Genomic DNA, 26,031 nt, shown 5'->3' on the forward strand with positions numbered 1-26,031 from the left:
TCCCATCACAGCATTCCGACAGTCTTCGTGAGCAGCTTGTGCAGGAGAAGGCATCATGAGCAACCCAGCCGGAACCGGAGAAGCAGGAGCTGGAGCGGGTCCAAGCCTGGAAGAAAGGTACCGGGTGTTGGAGGTCCAGCTAGCGCTGCAGACGGCGAGGCTTGAGGAGAGGAGGGCTCAGGATGCAGACAAAAAGGGGAAAGACACCCAGCTCGTCAGAAAGGTACCAGGATTGGTGCAGAAGTTTGGGGGGGAGCCCAAAGACTATCATGGCTTTCGGACAGAGATGCAATATGCCCTCAATCTGCAGTTTGATGAATTCCCTGACGAGGAATCACGAGTGGCTTTCGTGATTGGGCATCTTGAAAAGGGGGCGAGAGACTGGGTTAGACCCCTGATGGCAGCGAATAGTGACGTCCTAAAGGACACGATGAAGTTCTTTCGCGCCATGGATCTGATGTTTTCCAGCGATATTGAACAGGGAGTGGTCCGCAGACAGTTAATGGCTTGCAAACAGGGGAGCCGATCTGTCCGTGAGTACTGGACTGAGTTCACCATGTTGATCCATAAATTGGGGTGGGATCTATCGGCGGAACCCATTCAAATGCTCTTTGAAGAAGGGCTTTCTTCGGCTGTGAAAGACGAACTTTCCCGGGCGCCCAGGGCGGAGTCTATGGACCAGCTGACCAAATCTGCGCTGACCATAGGAGCGCGCCAGGAGGCGAGAGCATTGGAGAGGCGGGAAGGGAAGGGGGAACGTTGGAAGGAGTTCCGCATTCCAGACATTCCAGAGCCAACTTTCCCGCCGGCAGAGCCGATGGAAATCGGAACAGCGCGCGCGCGCGCAGTTTCAAAGCCCAGTGAGGGGGGAAAGAAGGAGGGAAAAGGCGCCCGGAAATGCTATCTCTGCCAACAGCCAGGTCACTTTGCCAGAGTCTGCCCCCAGAGGAAGGAATGGCAAGGGATGGTAGGAGCTGTGGAGGGAAGAGAGGAAGAAATACCGAAGCAAGTAAAAGCCAACGCCTGGCTGCCACCGTCGGGGCACAGCAGCCAGGCCAAAGAGCAGTGAAAGTGCCCACGCCAGAACCTCCTAAACCCGCCCTAGTGATAGAAGTGGCGCTAGAGCTGCCAAACGGACACCCTCTAAAGATAAAGGCGCTGTTGGACTCAGGCAGCTCCTGCAATTTCATGAGCAAAGAGTTTGCAGCTGAACACCAGATACAGACGATCCCTTTAAGCAACCCCCTGCAGGTGACCACGATCGATGGCAGGGAGCTGTTGGGAGGAGAAGTCAGCTTGCAGACCGTCCCAATGATAATGAAGGTGGCAAGGCACACCGAACTGATAGCGTTTAATGTGGCCACCTTGGGAGGAGCTCCCATTATATTGGGGATGAGCTGGCTAGCGTTACATGATCCGCTGGTGGGCTGGCATCAGAGAGTGGTTTCTTTTGGTTCAGCACATTGCTTAGAACACTGCAAAGAGGGAAAGGGTTTGGCAGGGGCCCAAGCCACCCTAGCAGGGACTGAAGTAACGGAGAACGTGAAGGTACCACGACAATACGCAGATCTCCGCGACGTCTTCAGCGAAAGGGAAGCTGACCAACTACCCCCGCATAGACCCTTTGACTGTCAAATCAATTTACTCCCTGGGGCACAGCTCCCTGTAGGCAAGCTGCACGCCATGTCAGACAGAGAGATGCAGGAGCTAAGAGAGTTCATTGACAAGAACCTGAAGAGAGGGTTCATCAGAGAGTCCAGGGCGGTGGGGGGCAGCCCAGTGTTTTTTGTGGATAAAAAAAACACGAACAAGCCGAGGCTTGTGTGTGACTTCAGGGCCTTAAATGCAGTGTCAGAACCAGTGGCTTTCCCTATGCCCAGGATTGACGACATTTTGACAAGGGTCAGGAAGGGAAAGATTTTTACTAAACTGGACCTAAGGGGGGCGTACAACCTGATACGAATAAGGAAGGGGGATGAATGGAAAACCACCATGTTCACCCCTTTGGGGGCATTTGAATATTTAGTTATGCCCTTCGGCCTACAAGGAGGCTCCGCGTGCTTTCAATCGTTTATGAACCATGTCCTGGGGCCTTTGCTTTACAAGAATTGTGTGGCCTTCTTAGACGACGTGTTGGTGTATTCTGAGAATGAGGAGCAGCATGTGAGAGACGTCAGAGAAGTGTTGAGCAGGCTGCAAGCCAACCAGCTGTGGGTGAAACTGGAGAAGTGTCAGTTTCATACCAAGGAGGTGGAATTCCTGGGGTATCGCCTGTCAGACAAGGGATTGGCCATGGATCCCGGCAAGGTCCAGGCGGTGCTGGAATGGAAAACACCCAAAACAAGGAAGGATGTGCAGAGGTTCCTAGGATTTGGGAACTTCTATCGTAAGTTCATCCGAAACTTTGCCCACCTGACGGCGCCCATTACGGACTGTCTCAGCAGTAAGAAGAAGTTCGTTTGGACTGAGGAGGCGGAGCGAGCATTTGAGGAACTAAAAAGGGCCTTCGCCTCGGAACAACAACTCCTGCATGTGGATTTACAAAAACCGATGAGAGTGGAAACTGACGCATCAGACAGAGCTATTGGGGCGGTGCTTCTGCAGCCAGGGAAGGAGGAGTCAGAGTGGAGACCGTGTGCCTTTTTTTCGCGAAAGCTGAACAAATCCGAGAGGAACTACACGGTGTATGACCGAGAACTACTAGCCATTCATGAGGCGTTCCGGAGATGGAGGCACCTGCTAATTGGCGCACAACATAAGGTGCAAGTGTGCACTGACCACAAGAACCTAGAGTATTGGAGGACGGCACGAGTGCTCAACCAACGGCAAGTGAGATGGGCCCAGGAGTTCTCCAAATTTAACTTTGAGATTTGTTACGTGCCAGGCCCAGAGAACATTAGGGCGGACGCTCTCTCACGCAAACCTGAATATTTGGAGGGGGAGGGAGCACCCGAAGAGAGACATGTCATTCCAGAGGACCGCTGGGTGTGTGGGGCGGCATTGGTGGGACAAAGAGAACTGGTAGAGGAAACAGAGAATGATGAATACGCCCAGAATAAGCTCAGAGGTCTTAGGGGTGAGGGAGAGGAACCAGGGGGTTTCGAGGAAAGAAATGGAGCTTTGTATTACAAAGGGGCACTGTATATCCCTGAAGGAGACTTAAGGGGGAGGGTACTCAAGCAGTTGCACGACAGCCCCACGGCGGGGCATTTTGGACAACACAAAACCATGTGGTTGGTCACCAGGGAATTTTGGTGGCCTAAGGTGAGGGAAGATGTACGGGAGTATGTAAGAGGGTGTGAGCAATGCCAGCGAGCCAAAGGGGAGAGGCGGGCACCGGCGGGGCTATTAGAACCCTTACCAACCCCAGAACGACCTTGGGAGGCAGTGTCGATAGATTTTATGACTGATCTGCCGAAGTCCAAGGGGAAAACAGCCATCATGGTGGTGGTAGACCTACTAACAAAGATGTGCCACTTTGTAGCCTGCTCGCATGCAGTCACGGCGGAAGAGACAGCGAAGTTATTTGTAGAACACATTTTTAGGTTGCACGGGGTGCCATTGAGGGTGGTCTCAGACCGAGGAAAACAATTTACTTCCAGGTTCTGGAGGAAGCTCATGAGCTTACTGCAGGTGGAGGTCAACTTTTCGACTGCCCGGCACCCTGAAACCAACGGGCAGGCGGAAAGAGCAAACGGGGTCCTCCAGCAATACCTGAGGTGTTATGTCAATGACAGAGAGAATGACTGGGTAGAAAAGTTGGCGCTGGCGGAATTTGCCTACAACAATGCCGAGAATGTGTCCACAGGGATGAGCCCCTTCTTGGCTAATTATGGGTGTCATCCCAGGGCTTTCCCAGGGGGAGAAGGGGAGAGATGGGGTGTCCCGGCAGCCGAGCATTTTGTAGAAGAAATGGAAGCAATCCATCGTCAGCTCCAACTCAACTTAGAAAGGGCGAAGGAAGAATACAAGAGGCAGGCAGACAAGAACCGAAGGGAAGGTGAAACCATAAGGGTGGGAGATAGGGTGTGGCTGTCAACCCAAGGGTTGCCGTTCAAAGGAGGTTGTAAGAAATTAAGACCCAGGAGATTGGGTCCCTTTGAGGTCATTCAACAGGTCAACCCAGTGGCTTTCAGGCTCCGGTTACCCAACCACATGAAACTGCACCCAGTATTTCACAGGTTGTTACTGTCACCGTATGAGGGGGGACGAGAAGGGATGGCCACTCGGGGACCGGTCATAGAAGAAAGGGAATGCAGCAGCCATGTGGCAGAAATCCTCGACGCCAGATGGAAGGGGGATCAGGTGGAGTATTTGGTAGCGTGGGAAGGAGAACCGGAGTCAGAAAACACTTGGGTAATGGCAGAAGATATCAATGACGAGGTATTGATAGAAACGTTCCATCAAAGGTTCCCAAGGAAACCTCAGCCTGTGGAGAGGTTCCGGAGGGAATACTTTGGGACCACCGATGAGGAGGAGGAGTTGGAAGGATTCTCGGAATCGGAAGGGGAAGGGGAGATGGACTCTGAGGAGGAGGAGTACTTCGAGACCAGGAACCGCAACAGGTGGAGAGAAGTGTTCGGGACATCGGAAGATGAAGGAAGTTCATTCCGGGGTTTTGCCTCCTCACCGCCCGTAGAGGAGGGGGCGAGAGGGGATGAAGGGGGCCCTGGAGGGGAGGTGGATGTCAGGGAACTGCCATCGGAAGGAAGGGAAGTGAAAGGGCTCACACAGGTTGGGAGAGACTCAGCAGCTGAAGAGGGAACCAGTAGGGGGAGAGGAGCTGAGCTGAGGGAAAGGGAGCTGGAGGGATGGCTCAGAGACACTTCCAGCGAAAACAGTGGGGAGGTTTCAGGACCTCCTGTAGGGACACCCACTCCTCGCCGGAAACTGTCACGCAGAGAGTCCAGAAGACGTGTTTCCGTTAAGGAGCTTTTATGTTGGAAGCGATTCCGAAAGCAACCACTGTCGGAATCTGCCAGCGACTGACGGAGCCATGTTTAAGGGGCTCCGTTACAGACAGAGGTTTGCAAACTTGACCAAACTCTGAGGGACTAGGATTTTACACACAAGCAGCTCATCGTCCCATCACAGTAGTATAGAATTATGTAAACAAAAAGACAATTTAGAACATGCACTGAGGACATTATATATAAAACAATCTGCATGAATTTGTGTTGCATTACATTTAGTCCAAGAAAGAATACATGCAGGAAGGGATGGTCAATAGGAGAGTACTCTTGACTCCTATAACAGCTGCATGCTCAGACATTGAAGAAGGAGGCCACATAAAATATATGGATGTCATTTTTCATCATACCAAAAAAAATCAAATATCAGTCATGGTTTGTGGGAATGGATTTAGACACTAGGAAATGGAATATTATTAAGTTATTATCCTTCCTTTCTCACGTGAGATCAGCAGAGTACCACCCTTTGCTTCCTTTAAAATTGGAAGCTAATACAAGTTTGATTTAATCTTCTAGAAACAACAATCCAGGATGCTTTAAGGCAGAATAGTTTTTCCTGGTATTACCCCTTTTCTCCCCCTTAAAGACAACAATCACACAAACATTTATTTGTGAAGAAATAAAAGTTGCATTTACTTACATAGCCTAAGTCTTGAAGCAGTCGTTTTACAGTAGCAATTATGAAAGCAGGTTTGTAACTAATACCTAAATTACAAAAGAACAAAATGTAAGTTTAAATGGTGTCTGAGCTACAGAGCTCAAACCTGCATTTATGATCAGTTTGGAAGCACAGTGAAGAAAGGGAGGCTGCCAGGCAGAAAGGAAGTATGTGGTGTTACAGCTTCCTGCCAAGGCAGCAGAGGAATTGATCTCATAGAGTTCTCTCTAGCAAATTCACAGTAAAGCTCTGTGAGCCTCAGCCCCTTTGTGTGCCTGGCTGGCAAAACATAATTGTTGGTTTGACTGCAAAAATGACCCACACTTCTATCATCTATACCATCTATATAAGTCTTGGCTAATTTGACCTTGCATCAGTGGCCCATATAATGGCTAGAAGGTTCCATGAGCTTCTACAAGTGGTTCTGTGTTACTTGCTATCTATTGAGATTTCAGTAGCATGGTAATAGAGTGATTTAGGCCATGGGTAGGCAAACTAAGGCCCAGGGGCCGGATCTGGCCCAATCGCCTTCTAAATCCGGCCCGTGGACTGTCCGGGAATCAGCATGTTTTTACATGAGTAGAATGTGTCCTTTTATTTAAAATGCATCTCTGGGTTATATGTGGGGTCTGCCCGGTGTTTTGACATGAGTAGAATGTGTGCTTTTATTTAAAATGCATCTCTGGGTTATTTGTGGAGCATAGGAATTTGTTCATTCCCCCCCACTCCCAAAAAAATATAGTCCGGCCCTCCACAAGGTTTGAGGGACAGTGGACCGGCCCCTTGCTGAAAAAGATGCTGACCCCTGATTTAGGCAATTGTGATAAGAGAATGCCTGCTCTATGCAGTTTACCTTGCTGACTAATATAGTAATAGCTTGGATTTAAGACCAATCTCCAATTTATAGGTGCTCTCTGTATTAGAAACTTGCTTCGGGAATTCTTTTGGCATGCATAGACACTGCTTGCTGTATGCAAATCTCATTCCATCTGATGTCATGGTGGGACTTACATTATCAGTGGCCTTTCATGATAGAACTTGCCATCACCAGAGAGACTGTTCCTTTCCCCCACCTCTAAAAGTAACCTGAACACTTGGTTTTCTCCTTAGTATGTATTTTTTTTCTTCCCTTTCATGCCTTTTTTTTATAAAAAAAATAGATTTTTTTCCTATATGTTATTATATATTGTACTATGTAAAAGCAATATTTGGCAGGGAGTGTAATGTGTGCAGAAGTCATAGTATGATCAGATACTATTCAGCATTTTCACAGGTTACCCAGCTGTGTTGTACAGAGTGAAGTAAAGAAAAATACAAGGATTATCTGTTGTCATATTCATAGTAAACCCATTGAAATCAACTGACACAAGTTACTTAAGATAATTGATTTCAGTAGTTCTACTCTTAAGTATGATTAACATTATATATCACTAGAATTGTAATGAGTAATTTCCAGGGGAATTTATTGCAGTGATTTAAACATGTGGGAGGGGAATTACTGTGGTAGGCCCCACCCTGAAGGTAGGAACAGTGTCTGTCTATATAAAAGTGTATTTTCATGGTTCACACTTCCAGAAACTGATATACACACACAGGTTCTGTTCCAGTTGTGAAGGTACATAAAGAATAGGTGAAGACAGCATGCACAACCCTCATTATCCCCCATACATGTATTCAAAGACTGACTGGAAAGGACTATACTTTTCCTGCTTTTAAGAGTTAGATATTTACAGACTGTACTGTACGATACTTAAATAATGAATTAATGTCAATAATTTCTAGCTTCTAAAATGTGGAAAACGGAAGTGCTTTGACCTATGATTCCCGGCAAAATTTGTACTTCGATTACTCTAGATTCCCAGTGATCAATATCTATAAAACTACATCTGATATTATATTTTTGTGTTATTCTTCCATTGAATAACTAAAAGAGTAAATTGGACATAATTAATTTCTAAGAATCTGCTTCTTGTTTTTCTCTTGAACAAAATATATTTCTAAAGGTGTACAACAGGAGTTGGCAACATTTCTTCTGTGAAGGGTTGCATTCCCTTGTTGTTGATCTATTGGAGCACATGCTGGCAGTGGGCGGAACCAGAACTGATGATGTATGAAGCAAGAGACAAAAGTGTTGCAGATTAACTAATTCAGAATAAAGACTACCCTACTTTAGTTTTTGCAATGTGTACTTCAGATTAGAATTCCCTATCCTGTGCAGCTCTTTCCAGAAGTAAGCCCTATTGGGATTACATATACAACGGACTCCCTACACCCCCAAACATGAGACTAATATGTCTGGATAGTGAGTAAAAGTAATTACTTTATTACTATATCATTCTACATACACATACACACACGGCAGATGTCTACCAATTTGTTGTCAGACAGCTGGGAAAAACTTATTTTCCCTAGCCCATACAACCAGGGGAAAAGTTTTTTAAAAAACAACACAATCAACAACCATAACTTTACCTTTTATTGAATAAAATCCTGCCTCTTGTTGTTCTGAAATGACATCAAAAGAGGAATCATAGAACCCAAGGGTCATCTAGTCCAACCCCCTGCAATGCAGCACTCTCAGCTAAAGCATCCATGACAGGTAGCCACCCAACCTCTGCTTTAAAATGTCCAAGGAAGGAGAGTCCACAGCTCTCTGAGGGAGACCGTTCCATTGTCAAACACCTCTTACTGTCAGAAAGTTTTTTTCTGTATGTTTAGTTGGAATCTCCTTTCTTGTAACTTGAAGCCATTGGTTCAAGACCTGCTTTCTAGAGCTGGAGAAAACAAGCTTCTTCCCTCTTCCATGTGACAGCTTTTGATATATTTGAAGATGGCTATCATATCTCCTCTCAGTCTCCTCTTTATCAGGCTAAAAAACACCCAGTTCCTGGCTAAACATACCCAGCTCCTTCAACCGCTCCTCATAAGGCTTGGTTTCCAGACTCTTGATCATCTTGGTTGCCCTCCTCAGCACACATTCCAGCTTGTCAACATCCTTCTTAAATTCTGGTGCTCAGAATTGGACACAATATTCCAGGTGTGGTCTGACCAAGGCAGAATAGAGTGGTGCTGTTACTTCCCTTGATCCGGGCATTATACTGTTGTTGATGCAGCCTAGAATAGCATTAGCTTTTTTTTGCTGCTGCATCCCACTGTTGACTCACCTTAAGCTTGTGGTTCACCAAGACCCCTAGATCCTTTTCACATATATTTGTGCATCTGGTTCTTTCTGCCTAAGTGCAGAACCTTACATTTGTCCCTGTTGAAATTCATCTCGTTAGCTTGCGCCCAGTTCTCCAATCTGTTAAGGTCATTTTGAATTCTGATTCTGTCTTCTGCAGCATTAGCTACCTCTCCCAGTTTGGTACCATCTGTAAATTTGATGAGCATCCCCTCAGTTGCCTCAAAACAGTATCATGGGGGACTTTGTCAAAAGCCTTACTGAAATCAAGGAACCCTATGGTATTCAACACATACCAGAACTTCAGGTTTGCACAATTAAAGTGGTTGAAAGGACTCTGGCACCCTAATGCAACACATCCACTTAAAAAAACCAACACCACTGGACTTTTTGGGCTAAGGAAAGTGATAAGGAAAAGTGTGGGGTGAATGAACAACTAATGTAAGATACCCCGTAAGCAAATCAGGATGAAGGCTGGTCATCATATGACCATCCCACAAGTAAAGAAGCACAAGTTCCCAATGAAGACCAGGTATAAACAAACCTCTGTGTAAGCTTTGTGCAAGCAAAATAGGATGAATGCTCAAGAAATAGGTCTTCTGGAGGAGCTCTGTATACTGCAACTGAGAATGTTCAAGGTTTTCCCATCTTGTCCTTTTTTCAAGCCTTTCTGCAACCCTGTAAGGTAGATGATAGTGAGGATCAGCAGCAACATCAGTACCACCATCATATTGCCAATGACAGGTTGACCCTTTCCTAAGCAAGCTCGTGTTCTAAATCAGGAACTGCTTGGTGCGTAATGCAACCTGGATGCTACACCTTGATTTGGTATTATAATTGATATTGTACCTTATGGAGAAGCAAAGTGTTAGGCTTCATTTAGTGGGCTTTGTCCATGAATCACCCACTGTTAAAAATCACACCACTGACTTTTCTCAGGGAGGTGGAAACACGTAAGGATATAGAGGCATTCATTCTTTTTCTAGAAAAATAGCACAGCTTGCTGGTGTCTATTTATGGCCCATCAGCTTTGAGTGCTTCAATGTCCCCTATACTGTTATGGACCAAGTATCTTTATTTAGAAGAAATATTATTAATAAGAAAATGGCAATCCTTCTTTCACAACACTGCAAGACATATTGAAAGAGTCTTAAAGTGAAATACAGAAAATGTTAAGTGCAAACCCTGCTGAAGTCCGTCTTAAAGCATCACTGAGTTTTCTTTGTACCTCTGACTGGAATTGTAGTTATTGCCAAAGTGGTAGTATTTGCTTTGCTTCGCTTCACTTCGCTTTGCATCCACCTTGCTTGCCATGAAATGGAGACTTTTGCATTTTAGTAGATGCAGTATCACTTTGGAAGTAGTGGTACAAATTGCTAGAATTGGACAATGCTGTTTTGTTTCAAAAAGGCATGTTCTCATTGTATTCACTAAGGGATTACTCATACAGTAAGAAGCACCACACTGGGATTAGTCAGAATGTTACCATTGTGACAAAGTTTGTTATGCAGTGCCACTTTGTTGGGGGAGTGATTTGAGAGCTCTTTAAAGTACACATGGAAAGTTAAGACTGACCAAGAGATGGTTGTTGCTATTAAAGCTCCTTTAAAAAACCCTAATTTCTTGAACTGTATGCACCATATAAACATCATTTGAGGGGAGAAAAATCTTGGGACATCCAATGCATTCCCCAGCTTCCCTTTGTAGCAAGAGCTCCAGGCAATTTGAGTGCAGCTGAGGGCCCCAATTCCCTATTCTCACAGAGCCTTCAGGCTGTTAGACCTGCTTTTCACAGGTACATTATTTAGCACTATGAGAACCAAGAGAATCCTAGTAAGCCAGTCATAAAACCTCTGCGGGGGGGGGGGGAGGTGTTATGGTCTCTACTGTCAAGAAACTGTTATAGAAGGAAAGGAAGTATGGGCTGTGTGTTATCTAGGAAACCTATATAATATTGGAGGACTAAAGACATTGTGTGGACACGTCTGAAGGTGTTAACATTTAGTATGTAGTAACTTACTGCTGCTTTTGCCTTTAGGAAATGAAAGAGCTTTGAGGTTCACATGAAACATAAAGGCCACGTTGGATGTTTCCTTGTTCTATAACAAGAAACACATCCTTATATGAACATGACACTCCTGAGTTTCCACTTCAGCTCAAGAGCTAGAAGGCAGCAGATCAAAGGAACCATTTCTCCCAACAGTGTATACTCTCACTTTAAAAGGACAAAGGACCAAACCAAAAGACATATTAGTTCTGAGTTTTTCCCATTCATTTAGACTGGATGGAGCAATATGTACTTAAGTTAAAGGCACCAAACTAAAAGAATTAAATGGTAGATAAAAATTTGCAGGTATGAAATAACTTTTAAATTTAGTTATTTGAAATTAAGTGTAACCTTTTTAAAGCAATAAAGTACCTACAGGATTTATTCTTTCATACCTGCATGTCCCATTCGGCATTATTTCATCTACTAGCCAGTTCAGGTTCTTTTTACCTGGTATGCAGTACTTCACTGAATTGTTTTGTCAGATGCTGTCAAGCCAACCTACCATTGTTAAAGAAAATCAAACTAAATCGTTTTGGCATAAGCCTTCCAGGAATAAGGCACAGAATATGAAAGGTTTGATGAAATCAAGGATTGGGTTTCAATATTGTAAAAGACTGCCTGTCAAAAATGAAATGCATTATTTCAGAAGTTTTGAATAAATAAATGGTTTTTAAATACTGACTACACTTCATCCAAAGTTTTGAATTACTACTTTTAGACTATCATTGCTTTGACCAAAATATGTGAAATTCAGTTCCTTTTCCCTCATCTGCATATTGATGTGTAGAAACATTAAGAATACAATAGTATATGTGCATTGAATTTGAAAACCATAGTATCATCACATATTGAAATCTACTATACAGACTATCTGTATTTTCTGACTGAAGCTCTTAACTTGAAGAATTCTACCAGGCTTGTTTTTTCAAATCCATGGCATGCAGCTCTTCTTTAAGCTAATTTCCTTTATGTTGTTTCTGCTGTGTGTTACTTTCCCCTTGCTTTAATTTGACCTATGCTACACTGCTACTGCTGTTATTGTTTTGGCACAGAAACTGCTTTGGTCACCCTGTATTATGACCTTTGTTGGGAGATACAGGAAAAATGTGTCTTGTTAATTCTCTTCGACCTCTCAGCAGTTTTCAATACAATTGACCATGGTACTGGAGCTGTTTGTCCGAGTTAGGCACTGCGTTGTGGTGGTTCCAGGCCTACTTGGATGGTCACTTCCATAGGGTGCTGCTTGGGGAGAGCTCTTCAGCCCCATGGATCCTTCAAGGTGGGGTTCCTCAGGGTTTAATTTTATCCCCATGCTGTTTAACATCTACATGAAATCACTGAGCAGGGTCATCCAAAATTTTGGAGTACATTGTCAGCAATATGCTGATAACACACAGCTCTACTTCTCCTTTACATCTGCAGGTATGGCAGTAGATGTGCTAGTGGGTTGCCTTTCTTCAGTAATGGACTGGATGAGAGCCAACAAATAGAAGTTCAATGCAGATAAGACTGGGGCACTGTTAGTGGGCAATTCCGTAGACTGGGTGGATGGGAGGTTGCCTGCTCTTGATGGGGTTACACCCCCTCTGAAAGAGTAGGTACACAACTTGGGGGTACTTCTAAATCAATTGCTGTTGCTTGAGGCTCAGGTGGCCTCAGTGGCATGGAGCATCTTCCATCAGCTACAGCTGGTGACCCAGCTGTGCCCCTATTTGGACAGAGATCTCCTAACTTTGGTCGTCTACACTCTGGTAAGGGTAGATTACAGCAATGCAATATACTTGTGGGCTGCCTCTGAATATAATTCAGAAAGTTCAGCTGGTACACAATTCAGTGGCCAGGTTGCTCACTGGGGCAAGATGATTTGAGCATATAACGCCAGTCCTGGCCCAACTGCACTAGGTGCCAGTTAGTTTCCAGGCCCAATTCAAAGTCCTGGTTTTGACCTATAAAGCCTTAAATGGCTCAGGACCACAGTACCTCAAGGATCGCCTTTCCCCATATGAACCAGTCCAGGCCTTGTGATCATCTTCTGAGGTCCTTCTTCGTGTGCCTCCTCTGCAAGAGTCTGGAGGGTAGCAAGGCATTTTCTGCAGTGGTTCTGTATTAGTGGAGTGGTCTCCCCAGGGAGACTTGCCTGACTCCCTTGTTACGTATCTTTAGCTTCCAGGAAAAAACATTCCTCGTCTCCCAGGCCTCTAATTAAACCATCTATGGCCTTTTAAACTGAGGGGAGTATTGCTTTTGTTTGTTATTCTGGTTGTTTTTGTTTTTTGTTTTGTTTTTTTATTGTAAACCAACCTGTGATGTTCAGATGAAGCGTGGTATCAAAACTTAAACATAATAATAATAATAATAATAATAATACACACCAATTTTTGTCTTTTCAATTGTCATTATTAAGATGTTCACCCTACTCTATAAAGGTGTCAGTGCAGCTTACAATGAAATGTAAAGAAAATAATCATAAACAGCAGCAATATATAAAAAAACCAACAAATCAAGCAAAGTGATAAAAGTTTAAAAGCCTGTGAAAATATATTTGCCTAATGCTGAAAAGTCATGAGAAATGGGTCCATGCAAGCTTTTCTGGGAAGAACATTTCCAAGCGGAGATGACACTGTGGAAAAGCCCTTTCCGTGGTAGCCACTGCCACATCACAGGTGATCCCTGGATGCCTTTGACTGAATCAATTAAAAAGCAACAATTTTATTTTCTATGCAGTATTGCCCTGTGGTTGTATGCAAAAAAATAGATGGAGGTGTAGCCAAGAAAGTTGCTCAGCCCCAATTATGAAGAAATTATTTTCTGAATACCGTACTGCCCTAGGTAGGGAAAACATACTGATGCCATCCTACCCATACCCATACCCAGTCCCATACCCATCCTTGATACTTCACTTCTCGTCTTTACAGCATTGCTCTTCAGTTCATTTTGGGATGTATTCTGTATATTATGCTGGTCCGTCAGAATACCTGCCTATCAGAATAGGCTTCCCTTGAGAACATAAGCATTGCCATTCTGCATCAGACAAGTTGTCCATCTAGCTAAGTATTCTCTCCACTGACAAGAAGAAACCTCAGGGAGGTTCATAAGCAAGGTGCTTTGATGAAATTGATTCCATGTTGCTAATTCTCATTTGTCTGGTCAGGATTTTTCAGGGTATCTGAACCAGCCCTATGTCATTTCAAATTACATATGGAAAACCCTCCACAGTTGGTGCAGTTCTCTGATCTGATCTAGTCTCCTTTTCCTCAAATTATATTGCAAAACGTAGTGCGAATTTTAAATTGAAGTGCTATTTTCAGCCATCTGTACTGTATAACAACTGTACAACAAAAGCAAATAATACATTATGTATGTTTTCACACACACACACACAAAAATCTTGTCAGATGAAGAAGACAGAGAAAGGTTTCGTCAGCCTGTCCAGATCACTCCTTGGTTATGCTCAAGAACATTGAACCAGGAAGCAGAATGAAATACCATTCTTTGTGTCTTCTTTGTGAGGGATTAATTTAAACATCTTAACAGAGAACACTTTCCCAGTAAGGCAGCTTTTATATCAGTGCCTCATGATTAGCATTATCATAGCTGAAAGCTGTAGTACAGTATGATTAATCGATACAGTCATTTCAGTCTTTAGATATATAGACCTTTTACTAAGGATGGAGTTTTAAAGCTGGGGAGTTGCTGCACTGCCACTCCTTCCTATGCCACCAAGATCATGTGGGACCTCACCCTGTCTTGGATAGGGTTGCACTTTTTTAGGAGACTTAGATTCACTTTACTTCTGGTTTCAGCCCTGAACATGATTGCCCATATCACAGAAGTAACCAGGAGTGCTTTTGATACTGCTAAAGCTCATGAGCCAATGATACTTGTTCCTGGAGATGTCAGCCTGGATAGCTCAGTTGGTTAGAGTGTGGTGCTGGTAACACCAAAGTTGCAGGTTCGATACCCGTATAGGACAGCTGCATATTCTTGCAGGGGATTGGACTAGATGATCCTCAAAGTCCCTTCCAACTCTGTAATTCTATGATTCTATGTCTGATTTGGCTGTGGCAACACATGCATTAGTTACATCTTGTTTAAACTACCATAACAAACTCATTGTGGGTCTGCCAGATTGCTGTTACATCAGCTTCACTGGCTACCAGACCATTTCCAAGCACAATTCAAAAGTGCTGATTATGACCTAGAAAGTCTTGTGCAACTTGGGACTAAGTTATTTGAAATATTGTATTCTCCCATATAAGCCAGTTTGGATCTCTGGGAAAGGACCTTCTTTCTGTCCCACCAGCATCTGAAGAATGTTTGGTAGGGACTTGAGAGTGGACCTTCTGAATGGGTTCTCTCACGTTCTGTGACTTTCCAAGGGACTTCTGTATAGCTGCTTCTCTGTTCACCTGTTAACAGCAGGCAAATGATTCAGGGTTGCTTGTTTATGGCCACTATAAAGGTTGTTTAGGTAGTTGTTCTTTTGTTTTTTATCCATCTGTACTTTACTGTTGTTAACTGCCTCAATCTTTCTCTACCTCTTTTGTGGAAAGGATGGTGCAACATATTTAACAACTAAAGAAAATAAAAATAACAGCAATATAAATACAGGAGGAGTCCACATTGTGGCTCTTCACCAGTTTTAACCAGTTTCATTGGTTTAATACTGGCATGGAGAGGAGCCAAAGCATGGTCTGCTCCCATGTGGTGGAGGGATTCTCATGTTAATTAAGCAGAACAGGAGCAAGCAGCCCTCGTCAGGTCCAATACCATTATGATAATCTGAGTAGGAAGTGTAATGCAGCCAGTGCCATCTCACTTGGGACTTCACCCAGTAGTTCCTTAAGCTTTTTGAAATCCAGCATGCATGTCCAAGTACACTCAGCTTTCCCTTGTGTGTTTATAATGAAACCAAAGAGGCCTGATCACTTCCTCCCAAGGTTCCCTGTACCTTCACTTCTTCAATCAGTTCCTCCCTGTTGGTGAGGACCAGGTCCAAGAGAGATGACCCCCTTGTTGCTTCTTCCACCTTCTGGGAAATGAAGTGGTCAGTGAGTCAATTGAGGAATTTGTTGGACCTTACAGTCTTGGCAAAGTTTGACTTCCAACACATATTAGGGTAGTTGAAACTTCCTATGAGTACTATATCTCTCCTTTTTGAATGTTTGGTAATCTGTGGTAGGGAGGCATCATTCAAGTTATCAGTTTGGTTTGCAGGTCCATAGCAGACACCTACAGTAAGATCACTGTTGTTTTCCTTTCCTACATTTTTTACCCATATACTTTCAATCTGCCTCCCATGCTCAGATAAGCAGTTTTCACTCATGCAAAGCTCCAGGTACACATATTCCATATTAGAGTATTTTCCCTCTGTGTTAATAGTTTCATTAGATGAACAGTTACAGGTAGGTAGCCATGTTGGTCTGCCGTAGTCGAAACAAACAGGTTCAGTTGGTTTTCATGTGTTCCATAACCTATCCAATAGTCTGTCTTAATAACGTTGTTAATTCTTAGCAACAGGCATCCCCCACTTACTTGTGATTGACTCGTGCATGACTGCGTATACATGCAGTGCCAATAAATAAATAAATACATAAATACTGTAGCTTCGAAAGGCTGAATGGCATGTAGCTTAGTTCTTCATGAGCACAGCAATGCCATGACCATGGCTGTTTCTGCTTGGGTCTGCATCATCAGAACTAAAGATAACATTCCCATAGTTTTTGTGCTGGTCCCGGGGGGGGAAGGTACTAATACCGTAGCCGAAGTTCAGTCCAGAGTCACTAGCAGGGTAGACAATCACTAGATGAGACGCGAGGTCCGAAACAGGGAGCCGGGCGGGGGAGCAGGAACGCTGGTAGGGCAGCAGCAGGAAGCCAGGCGGGTAACAGGAACACTGGTAGAGCAGAAGCAGGGAGCCAGGCGGGGAACAGGAACACTGGTGGGTCAGCAGCGGGCAGCTGGGCGAGGAACAGGAACACCGGAGAGTCAGGAGCAGGAAGCCGGGCGTGGAACAGGCACACTGGGAGTGCAGATCTAGGTCTGGGTAAAGCAGGTACTCCACAACGACGTTGCTCCCGCAACCTGGGACCGGGCTGCCTGACCTTTATCTTCTTCTAAGGCCGGGGGCGGTCCCGGCCCCCAGGAGCCCCGCCTCTCTTGGCCTTAAGGCGAGCACTCCTCCTGGGAGAGACCAGTTCCCTTCGCCTCTCTGCCCTAAGCCTCTGCAGTTCAGGAGAGGCCGAAGGGTTACTGGGCCCCGGGGGAGGCTCACCTGTAGCCTCCAGCACCTCTGGGGCCAGAATGGTCTCACCTGGTGCCTGCCCCTGAGGATCTGGCACAGGTGCAGGCTCCTCAGCATCTAGGCCTTGCCCCAGTTCAGCCGGCCCTGGAGGCGGGGACTCCTGTGCCGGCTGGGATTCCTCCGGTTCACTCTCAGACTCGGAATCCCAGGCCATCACAGTTTTATTGGCAGAGTTATTATAGCTGCTTCTTTAATTCTCTCTAAAAATGAATGGAGTGTGAGGCAGCATAAATATTAAATGTGGGCAGGTATTGCAATAAATAACTACCAGGAGCTTCCCTGTGTAATATAATACAAGTCTGTGCTTAAATATCTTAGAGTGCAATCCTGTACACATCTACTCAGCAGTAAGCCCCAGTGAGTTCTGTTGGAGTTATTCCCAGTTAAGTGTGTATAGGACAGAAGCCTAAAATAGCTTTAGTCCCTGTAAATTTTATTTTATACATCTGAGTATAGCTCCCCCCCACAGCACACTTCATTGACTTTTGATACAGATGGATGCCAACAACATTATAGTTACTTTTTTCTTGTAACTTTTTGTTTTATTATGCACATTGAGGCATTAATGCTTAATGATGTGTAAAAAAAAATCATATCCAAAATATTTTCAGAACTTTGCAGAATAATAACTGGATTTTTCTAGGGCTGGACAGTATGAGGCCCAAAGGATGATGCATCTTACTGGCTTTTGTCACTCTTCAAAAGGGTATTTATATATGGTTAGGGATGAACATTTGGATATGGACTGGAATACACATCCAATTGAAAGCGACACATGGTGGATAAATCTCATCCATGCTTGGATGCACATCCAATTTACTGCCTTAGTTCCTGATCCAGTAAGCAATACCTGTGTGGAAACCTGCTTACACGTGGGTCACATATCTTGCCTGACATTGCTTTTTCTTCCCTTTAAGAGTAAGCATTCCAGCTGGCTAAAAGTAGATTGAATTGGCAGTTCTCTTATCAGAACCTACTTAATATGTAATTTGATGTAGCATGTCCATAGCATTCATAGCAATGGTTTTCCTGCTTCCTTTATTTTTGAATCAAATATAAACTGCAGCTGACTTTGGATCTGACACATATCTTCTGTATGAATGGCTCAGGTTTCCTTTTACTGGGCTTCTGTGAGATGCTTTGCATCACGTCTGAAGTCATTCTGCATTTAGTAGACCAAAAAGTAAAAATCACAAGCCTATTAATATTATGAAGATTAAAAACTCCAGAGATGCTGCCATGCAGTTTACAGAGGCCTTGTGCCAGTGGGTCAGTGCATACGGTTATCTGTTAATTAGCATATTTCTGGATACAAGTCTCCCCGCCTCCGTCATACCCTTCTAACTAGAGGTCTTATGGATGTCTATGAAATGATTTGACATATTTTCAAAGATCCAGTTCTTTATTTTTCCTACCTATGGGACTAGTTCCAGAGAGCAGCACTGAATTCAGAAACTTCAGCTGGTGCACAATTAAGCTGGCAGGTTGCTCTCTGGGGCAAGATGCTTTGAGCATATTACACTGATCCTAGCCGAACTGCATTAGCTGCCAATGAGTTTTGGAGCCCAATTCAAAGTGCTGGTTTTGACCCATAAAGCCTTAAATGGCTCAGGATAGCAATACCTCAAGGACCCTCTTTCCCGATATGAACTGACCTGGACCCTGTGATTATCATCTCATCATTGGAGGCCTTTCTTCATGTGCCTCCTCTGCAAGAGGTCTGGAAGATGGCAACACAAGAACAGGCCTTGTATGCAATGGCTTCCCGTTTGTAAAATGCTCTCTGCAGGGAGGCTCGCCTGGCGCCTTCATTATACAGTGGTACCTCAGGTTACAGACGCTTCAGGTTACAGACGCTTCAGGTTACAGACTCCGCTAACCCAGAAGTAGTACCTCGGGTTAAGAACTTTGCTTCAGGATGAGAACAGAAATCGAGCGGCAGCAGCGGGAGGCCCCATTAGCTAAAGCAGTTCCTCAGGTTAAGAACAGTTTCAGGTTAAGAACAGACCTCCAGAACGAATTTAGTTCTTAACCCAAGGTACCACTGTACATCTTTTGCCCCCAAGCAAAAATGTTCCTCTTCAACTGGACTATTCTATGTCCTTTTAAATGTGTTGGGGGGGGGGTATTGGTTTGCTCTGTTTTTGGTTCAGTTTTTGCATTTTGTGCTGCCCTGAGATCTTTGGATGAAGAGTCGTATACAAATCAAAAAGTAAATATACAAACAAATAAGAATATGCAGTTGGTATTAAATGCAGGAGCTTGTTTGCTCGGTGAGGCACCCTAACATTATCGTGTAACACCTGTTAAAGAAACTGGGCTAACTGTCACTCTGTTACCAAGCCATGTTTAAGGATCTACTGTTAGTTTACAACTTGGTCTAGTGTTCCTTAAGAAAATGCCTTCTACCACATAGACCTGCCAATTTAGTAAGGCAGGGTCTCCAGCTGTTTTTGGACTATAGTTCCCATCATCCCTGACCACTGGTCTTGCTAGCTAAGGGTGATGGGAGTTGTGATCCAAAAACAGCTGGAGACCCAAATTTGGGAAACCCTGCAGTAAGATCATAATTTGCAGCCTTCAAAAATGCATGATGTGACCACTTCATAGTAGTGCTACCAACCATCATGTGAAACATCCTCCTTTCAGAAATAGGGCATACATTAATAGTATTATGTTTCCAAAGCATGTGGAATACATACTTGTTTGCCTAGGCATTTCCTAGCCATTAATATTGCTTGGGTGCAGTCAGCTTTTATGGTTACTGTATTCTTGTGATTTTTATATTATCAGAAATCATGTATTATTGTTTCTGTTTGTTTTTTTTATTATTGTTTTAATACACAGCTTTGAATTTTTTAAATAGGAAGTGCTATATTGCTTTTTTAAACAAGTTAAATAAATATTTGAAAATTTGCAAGGGATTTATGAATTACTAAGCAAACAAATCCGTACAAGGGTTTGAAGTGCAATACCCGCAATATATGTATGATACCCGGCACTACTCATTCCGTCTGAATAAGAAGAGAGTGTTGATGTGATGAATTGGATGAGGGCCATTAAACTGAAGTGAATCCTCTCAAAACAGTGGCTCTGTGGGTCAGTGGTTCCCAAGACCAGGAATTAGAGAGAAAGCTGTTCTGAATGTGTGGCACAACCCCTGAAAGACCAGGTTCATAACTTTGGAGTTCTCCTTGATTCTAAACTGTTGCTGGAGGCCACGTGACTTCAGTGGTGAGGAACACCTATGTCTAGCTTCAGTTGGTCCATCAGCTACAACCATTCCTGAACAGGAACAGTTTGCCCCCAGTTACCCATCTGCTAATAACCTCCTATATACTGTAATGTGTTCTATGTGGGATTCCCCTTCAAGGTGGTCCAGAAGGAGAAGCTGGTGTGGGATGCCATTGCCCATTTGCTATCTGGGGTAGCAAGAGTAGATCATATTAGCCTGGTCCTCAGATCTCTTCACTAGCTGCCTGTGAGCTAGTGGGATTAACTGAAGTTGTAAGTGATTGATTTGGGGCCCATGTGCTTCTCCAGTATTGCCCTACCCAACTACTAAGATCAGCTGGAGACACCCTTCTTGTTGGCTGAGCATTATATTCTACTAGTTTGACAATGGCACAAGAGAGAGCATTATGCAACTCCCACCCAAATGACATCTGGACATCTCATTGCAGGGGGTTGGACTAGATGACCCTTGGGGTCCCTTCCAACTCTGTGATTCATACATTGGCCATATTTAAGAGTAAAGTAAAAATTCTTTTGTCTAACCATTTGGAATGTAACTGGCAATTTGCTGGCTGTTGTTGCTGTTTTATTTCTTTTTTTATATCATGATTTGTTGTGTTTTAACAATAACTTATTTATTGTGATTGTTCTATTTTGTATTTTTAGCCACCTTGCACTTTAATTAAGAGGAAAGGCAGAATATAGTGTGAGGAAACAAATGAAAGTGCTTTTTGCATTTTTGTTTTAAGCATTTCTGAATTTCCAGGAAAATAGTTTTCAGATCCTGTCATTTACAGATGAAGCAAGGAGCCATATAAATTATGCTAGTTTAAAATAACGTTTGTAACCTAGTACCAATGTTGTAAAAATACTTATGTGTTTGAAAATCACACTACCTATTCTTGTTTCAGATTTCATTTAATATATTGTTCTGTATGATTTTATGATAAACAGATTATTCCTTGAACAGGAATTAAGAGTAAAGCTGCCAGGAAGAGCTTTTGTTGTCAATGTAGTTCCCGCCTCATGTTTTATAAGAGATTTCATGGTCCCATTGTAAAGAGTGGATGATTTAAAACGTGTTACCAAGATAAACTTTCCCATTGTCATTAATGAGGATGGGTAATACTGAGTGACAAGTGCATTAGGAATGACATAGAAAGAGCTGTTAGATTTGTCAGAGCATATCACTTCAGGCTATGAAACCTGATGGCTTTTTCTCCCAGTAATTTTTTGCTAATGGACCAACCTGGTGATTACTCACCTTAGTGTTTTAACATCTTGTTGCTCTAACACTGATAGCTTTGGAGGGCAAATCATTATTAAGCAGTACTTACAAAAGGATAGAGAAAATGACCTCTCTAATACGAAGTGATTCATCAAACTGAAATAGCCATTAAATTTGGTAAACAGAATGATACTGATATAAACATTTTAGTATGAGCAATTATTTTGCTATGATTCATTTTGGGGGGAAATGTTTGTACTTGCAGACTAGTTTTATACTCTTACATAAAATATATATGTTTTCTTGCCACAATACAGTTCTTTCCATAAAGGCTTAAAAATTGGGACACTAATGTGTTTAATTTACATTGACTTTTAAAGAAAATTCTCCATAAAGAACACTTTTAAAATATTAATCATTGAACAATTAATAATATATGACTTTTTCTGGTGTTTAAAACCTCCCCAAACTACAATGTGCCTATCAATTTCCATTTTGAACATGCAATTGGTCACTTTTTCGCCTTGATTCATCTTGCCTGGCTGCCAACCAAATTTTGCCTCTGTATACCTTCTTGACACTAATAATGACTGAGTTTCTGTTCGTTTGCGTGCAAGATTTCCCAAGTGGCAGTTTGGGGCTGGGATAAACTATCTATCATGATTGCATACAACTAATCTGACTCAACCAAACCACCCAGTGATTGAAATTACATTTGACAATTCACCTCTCCTTGGCGTGCCTGAGGTGAACATAGTTACAGACCATCCCCGGAAGGGCATAGCAACTCTTCCATATGCTGGGGAGGATCTTTTTATTTCTGTCAAGAGACTTTTAACCAAGCATGTAGAAATAGGAGAGAGGTTTAAAAAACAACAAAAAACACTTCTTCTTTTTCAGTGTGTTACCTTTAATTTTTCCATATCAGTGCCATTTATGTTTGCAAGGATTTTTTTAGGCAATTCATTAAAGAAACTAGAATCTTGTTTTATATTAGTAAGAACTCATATAGCAAAGTACATAATTTTTACATAAAGTTAAAATAAGGAGTTTAAGGATCACGTATCATTACCATGGTTATACAACTAATGATTCACTTCTTACTTGGGAAAATCATTAACTCCAGCATCTGCTTGGAACACAGTAACTTACCTGTGCCAATGAAAAATTCTTTTTAACACTACTTTCTACAATGTCTTGAGTGGTTAGTTATTCCTGATGTAGATGAGACAAATAATATATTCAAAAAGGGGGGTGGGGTGTTGTGGGAATAAGGTTAGCCCCACCCAAATACTGGCTTGAATCCTAAATTTCTATTCCAATTAGCACAAGGAAGTGGATTTCCACCTATTCCTCCATATGTCCTCACCCTCCCACAACATATCCTACATCATTTGCAAGAGTTTCTCACCCAAATAGGCATGGATTTTCATGGGCTGGCACCCAGTTTTAGCACCCCAAACCTTAAATTCTATCACCTATTGAACCCAGAAATTTAGAGGAGTCTGGCACCCACAAACTCATAACACATAGACATTGAAGTAGGGAAGAGTTCAGCTTAGTCCTCTTGCCTACTGCCTTTCTCCTTTATATTTAATGATATAAAATTGGAGTAAAAGTGCCATGGCTGTTGAAAGCATTAAACAATACAATTTTTACAAATGTATATGGAATTTACAACTATGTGTAAAATATTTTGGCTGTTTACACTTTTGGAATGATCAATAAATGTGAGAGCAGAATGACTTGCACAATGGGACTTCCCATCCCCCCATCGTTGTGTCACTCCTAAATCTGCTCCAAAGAGTGGGGGGGCACACAGAGCAGATGTGGGGGGTAGGGGGAGGAAGTGGGGAAGTCCCATTGCACAAGTAGAAGTTCCACTACTCCTGCAAAGTCTGACTTTGTTGAATTCAAGCTCTTTTTTCCTTGACACAGGCTCAAGTGAGGAACCTTGGTGGGCATGGATACTATTTACAAAGAAGAATCCTTAAACTCAATCTTATAATGAAGGGACTCTGATCTGGTTGTGGCAATTTTTTGCAATTTTGCCAAATTTCTCTTCTTTTCACTGCCCTTGGTGCCATTTCCCACCCTGTTCCAGAAGGACCAAAGCAAGACACAAAAAACAGAGATTCCAGGGCAGGTGGAAGCCTCAACATGATTTAGATCTAAGGTGGCTTGCAGCCAATTTTGTGTGCAGTTGACACTTTCAACCTGTGCAACAGGTTATTTGAATTGTGGTCTTTGTCTATATGTGATGTTTACAATCAGTTGATAAAATGGGAAATCATGAGTTAGCAACTTTCTATAATTTGTAAACCCGAGGTACCACTGTAATTCTATATTTCATTAGAATATTTTTTGCAGGGTAAATAGAGGTAGACTTAAACTAATGCTTAATTTAATGTGCTTTTTAAAATATAATGTTTCTGTTTAAAACATTATGAAATAATGTTAATTTTCAAGGTAACTTGATAAAAAACACCATAGAGTAATATAGAACTTTCTTTCCTTGTTGCATGCACTTAGTATTCTGAATCTAAGATGTCTGGTGCTCATTAGTAGAAAACACTGGTGTTTGAGTGCTTGTATATAATCCTATTATAAAAGTGAGCAACATTTATCAGTATTAGTAGATGCAAGTTTCTGCTATAAAGATCTGTCATTTTGTGTCCTCCCACTCCTTCATGGTAAACCTGTAGACTTTGAATTCTTGCACATTTCAATTAGTGCTATTGTAGTGCAGTGATGTTTATTTATGATACGACAATGTAGTACTAGTGAGCCATTTTATTCTGTAATAACCATAAATATAATTTTAACATCGACTGTGTAAATCAAGCAATTGCTAAGAAAAGAACAATAATGTAGGTAGTGCTAGGGGCTGCAGGGGGTGTGGGAATTGGCAAAAGTCACTTAAAAGTCTGGGTCCAACTCCTTATCCTGTCCTATTCCTTAGCTTCAGGTCAGTTTGCAAGAATTTTAGCAATATCCCTGTCACCAAAAGGTGCATAATCAAAGTATTACATTTGTATGATTCAAGAAAAGAAAGAAGGATGACCAACAATAAATCCTATCTACTCCCTAACATTGTGTGTTACAATCATGTCCCTTACCTTGAAATAATTATCTCTTTTATTATGCACATTTTGTAATGTTTCAATTTCCTGTGCAAACCTGATCTTTTAGGTGGAGTGCAACCCTGGCTAGAAATGTCTAGTTTAAGCTCAGAACAAGCTCACACTGTTCCCGTCCCTCACCAGGTATAGGTTATCAGTTAGAGTGACCAAACCTGTACCAGAAATAAGATTGCACCTGGTTCATGTGTTGTTCAAAAACACCTGAACTTGAGCTGCAACCAACTGATTAAGCAACTTACCAGGAAGGGGAGATTTACAATGGTCTAATACATAGTTGGAGCAATTGTGATGCTTTATTTGCATTTTGACTCTCAAAACTGAACAATAACGAAGAATGGGTATAACATATTCCATGATGAAGTGATATTTTGGTTACCTGGTTTTTCTGGTACTCTCCAGGTTATTTGGCAAGGAAATGAATGCACATGCTGTAGAAAAGAAGTTTAGCAACTAAATTCTTTATGAGTCACAATATGGCAATCAATAGTTTATCGTCTTAAGAATGTAATTAGGGGATTTTCAAATATGCGTTTGACATCTGAGATATTTAATCCTATTAGCAATCAAATGAACAAAAAACCTGCCTTCGTTATTAATATGTATAGAACAGAGAAGTTAAAAATAGAAACAAAAGATGTAAAAGTAAGCGTTAATCCTGAGTTCCTTGTAAAGCTTCAGAAGCAACTATTTAGATATGGTTATTTAGTTTGCAAAGCACCTCCTTTCCACTGAAAATTATTTTTTCTAAAATATATGCTGTCATAAAATTTGACTTAAATTGTTGCCCACTTTGTCAGTTAACATAATAGCATCTTTTTAGACACAAGACATAAAGGCAAGAGAAAAGGTGTTCTGCCATTACACCTTCATGGGAATCGGAGAGCTTTGGTTTATTTCTTCTTGCATTCATCACTGACTACTTTGGCAAATATATATATTAAAACAGTGAAATACCATTTAGTTAGACTTCAGGCCTAACTCAGTTTTCTGACAGGAATGTACGTTGTTCTCAGAAAGCAGCTTGAAGTACTAGAACTGTCGTTGAAACAGCTCATGGATTGTGCGTAATGGAGCAAAGCAGTCTATCATGTGCTTGGCTTTGCTCCCAAGAGTTTTACTGATACTGACTATTGCTGCTCAAATATTAAACTCATTTCACATGCTCAGTACAAGCTGTGGCTGGTATATCTAATGGTGTGGATGCATAAGAGTTCCTCACCAATCATTTTAGTTTGCCGTAAAAAAAAAGTGTTCAATCATTTT

General features: G+C 42.5%; 1 protein-coding gene across 4 annotated transcripts in view; it reads left to right on the forward strand.

The window, feature by feature from the left end:
- Positions 1-26,031, forward strand: part of ELP4 (elongator acetyltransferase complex subunit 4) — a 149,791-nt gene that overhangs the window by 76,123 nt on the left and 47,637 nt on the right. The window contains exon 10 of one of the 4 annotated variants that reach the window (XM_080983752.1): positions 23,564-23,662. The exons of 2 other annotated variants lie outside the window; for them this stretch is intronic. In XM_080983752.1, coding sequence (XP_080839878.1) covers positions 23,564-23,647 — 84 coding nt within the window. In that variant the 3' untranslated portion in view covers positions 23,648-23,662. Of the gene's footprint in view, positions 1-10,847; positions 11,541-23,563; positions 23,663-26,031 lie in introns of those variants that run through there. One more of the 4 variants, XM_080983754.1, reaches the window with a different exon arrangement.

Source organism: Podarcis pityusensis (genome assembly GCF_964106645.2).
Source record: "Podarcis pityusensis genome assembly, chromosome: 1".
In the NCBI taxonomy this organism is placed as follows: Eukaryota; Metazoa; Chordata; class Lepidosauria; order Squamata; family Lacertidae; genus Podarcis; species Podarcis pityusensis.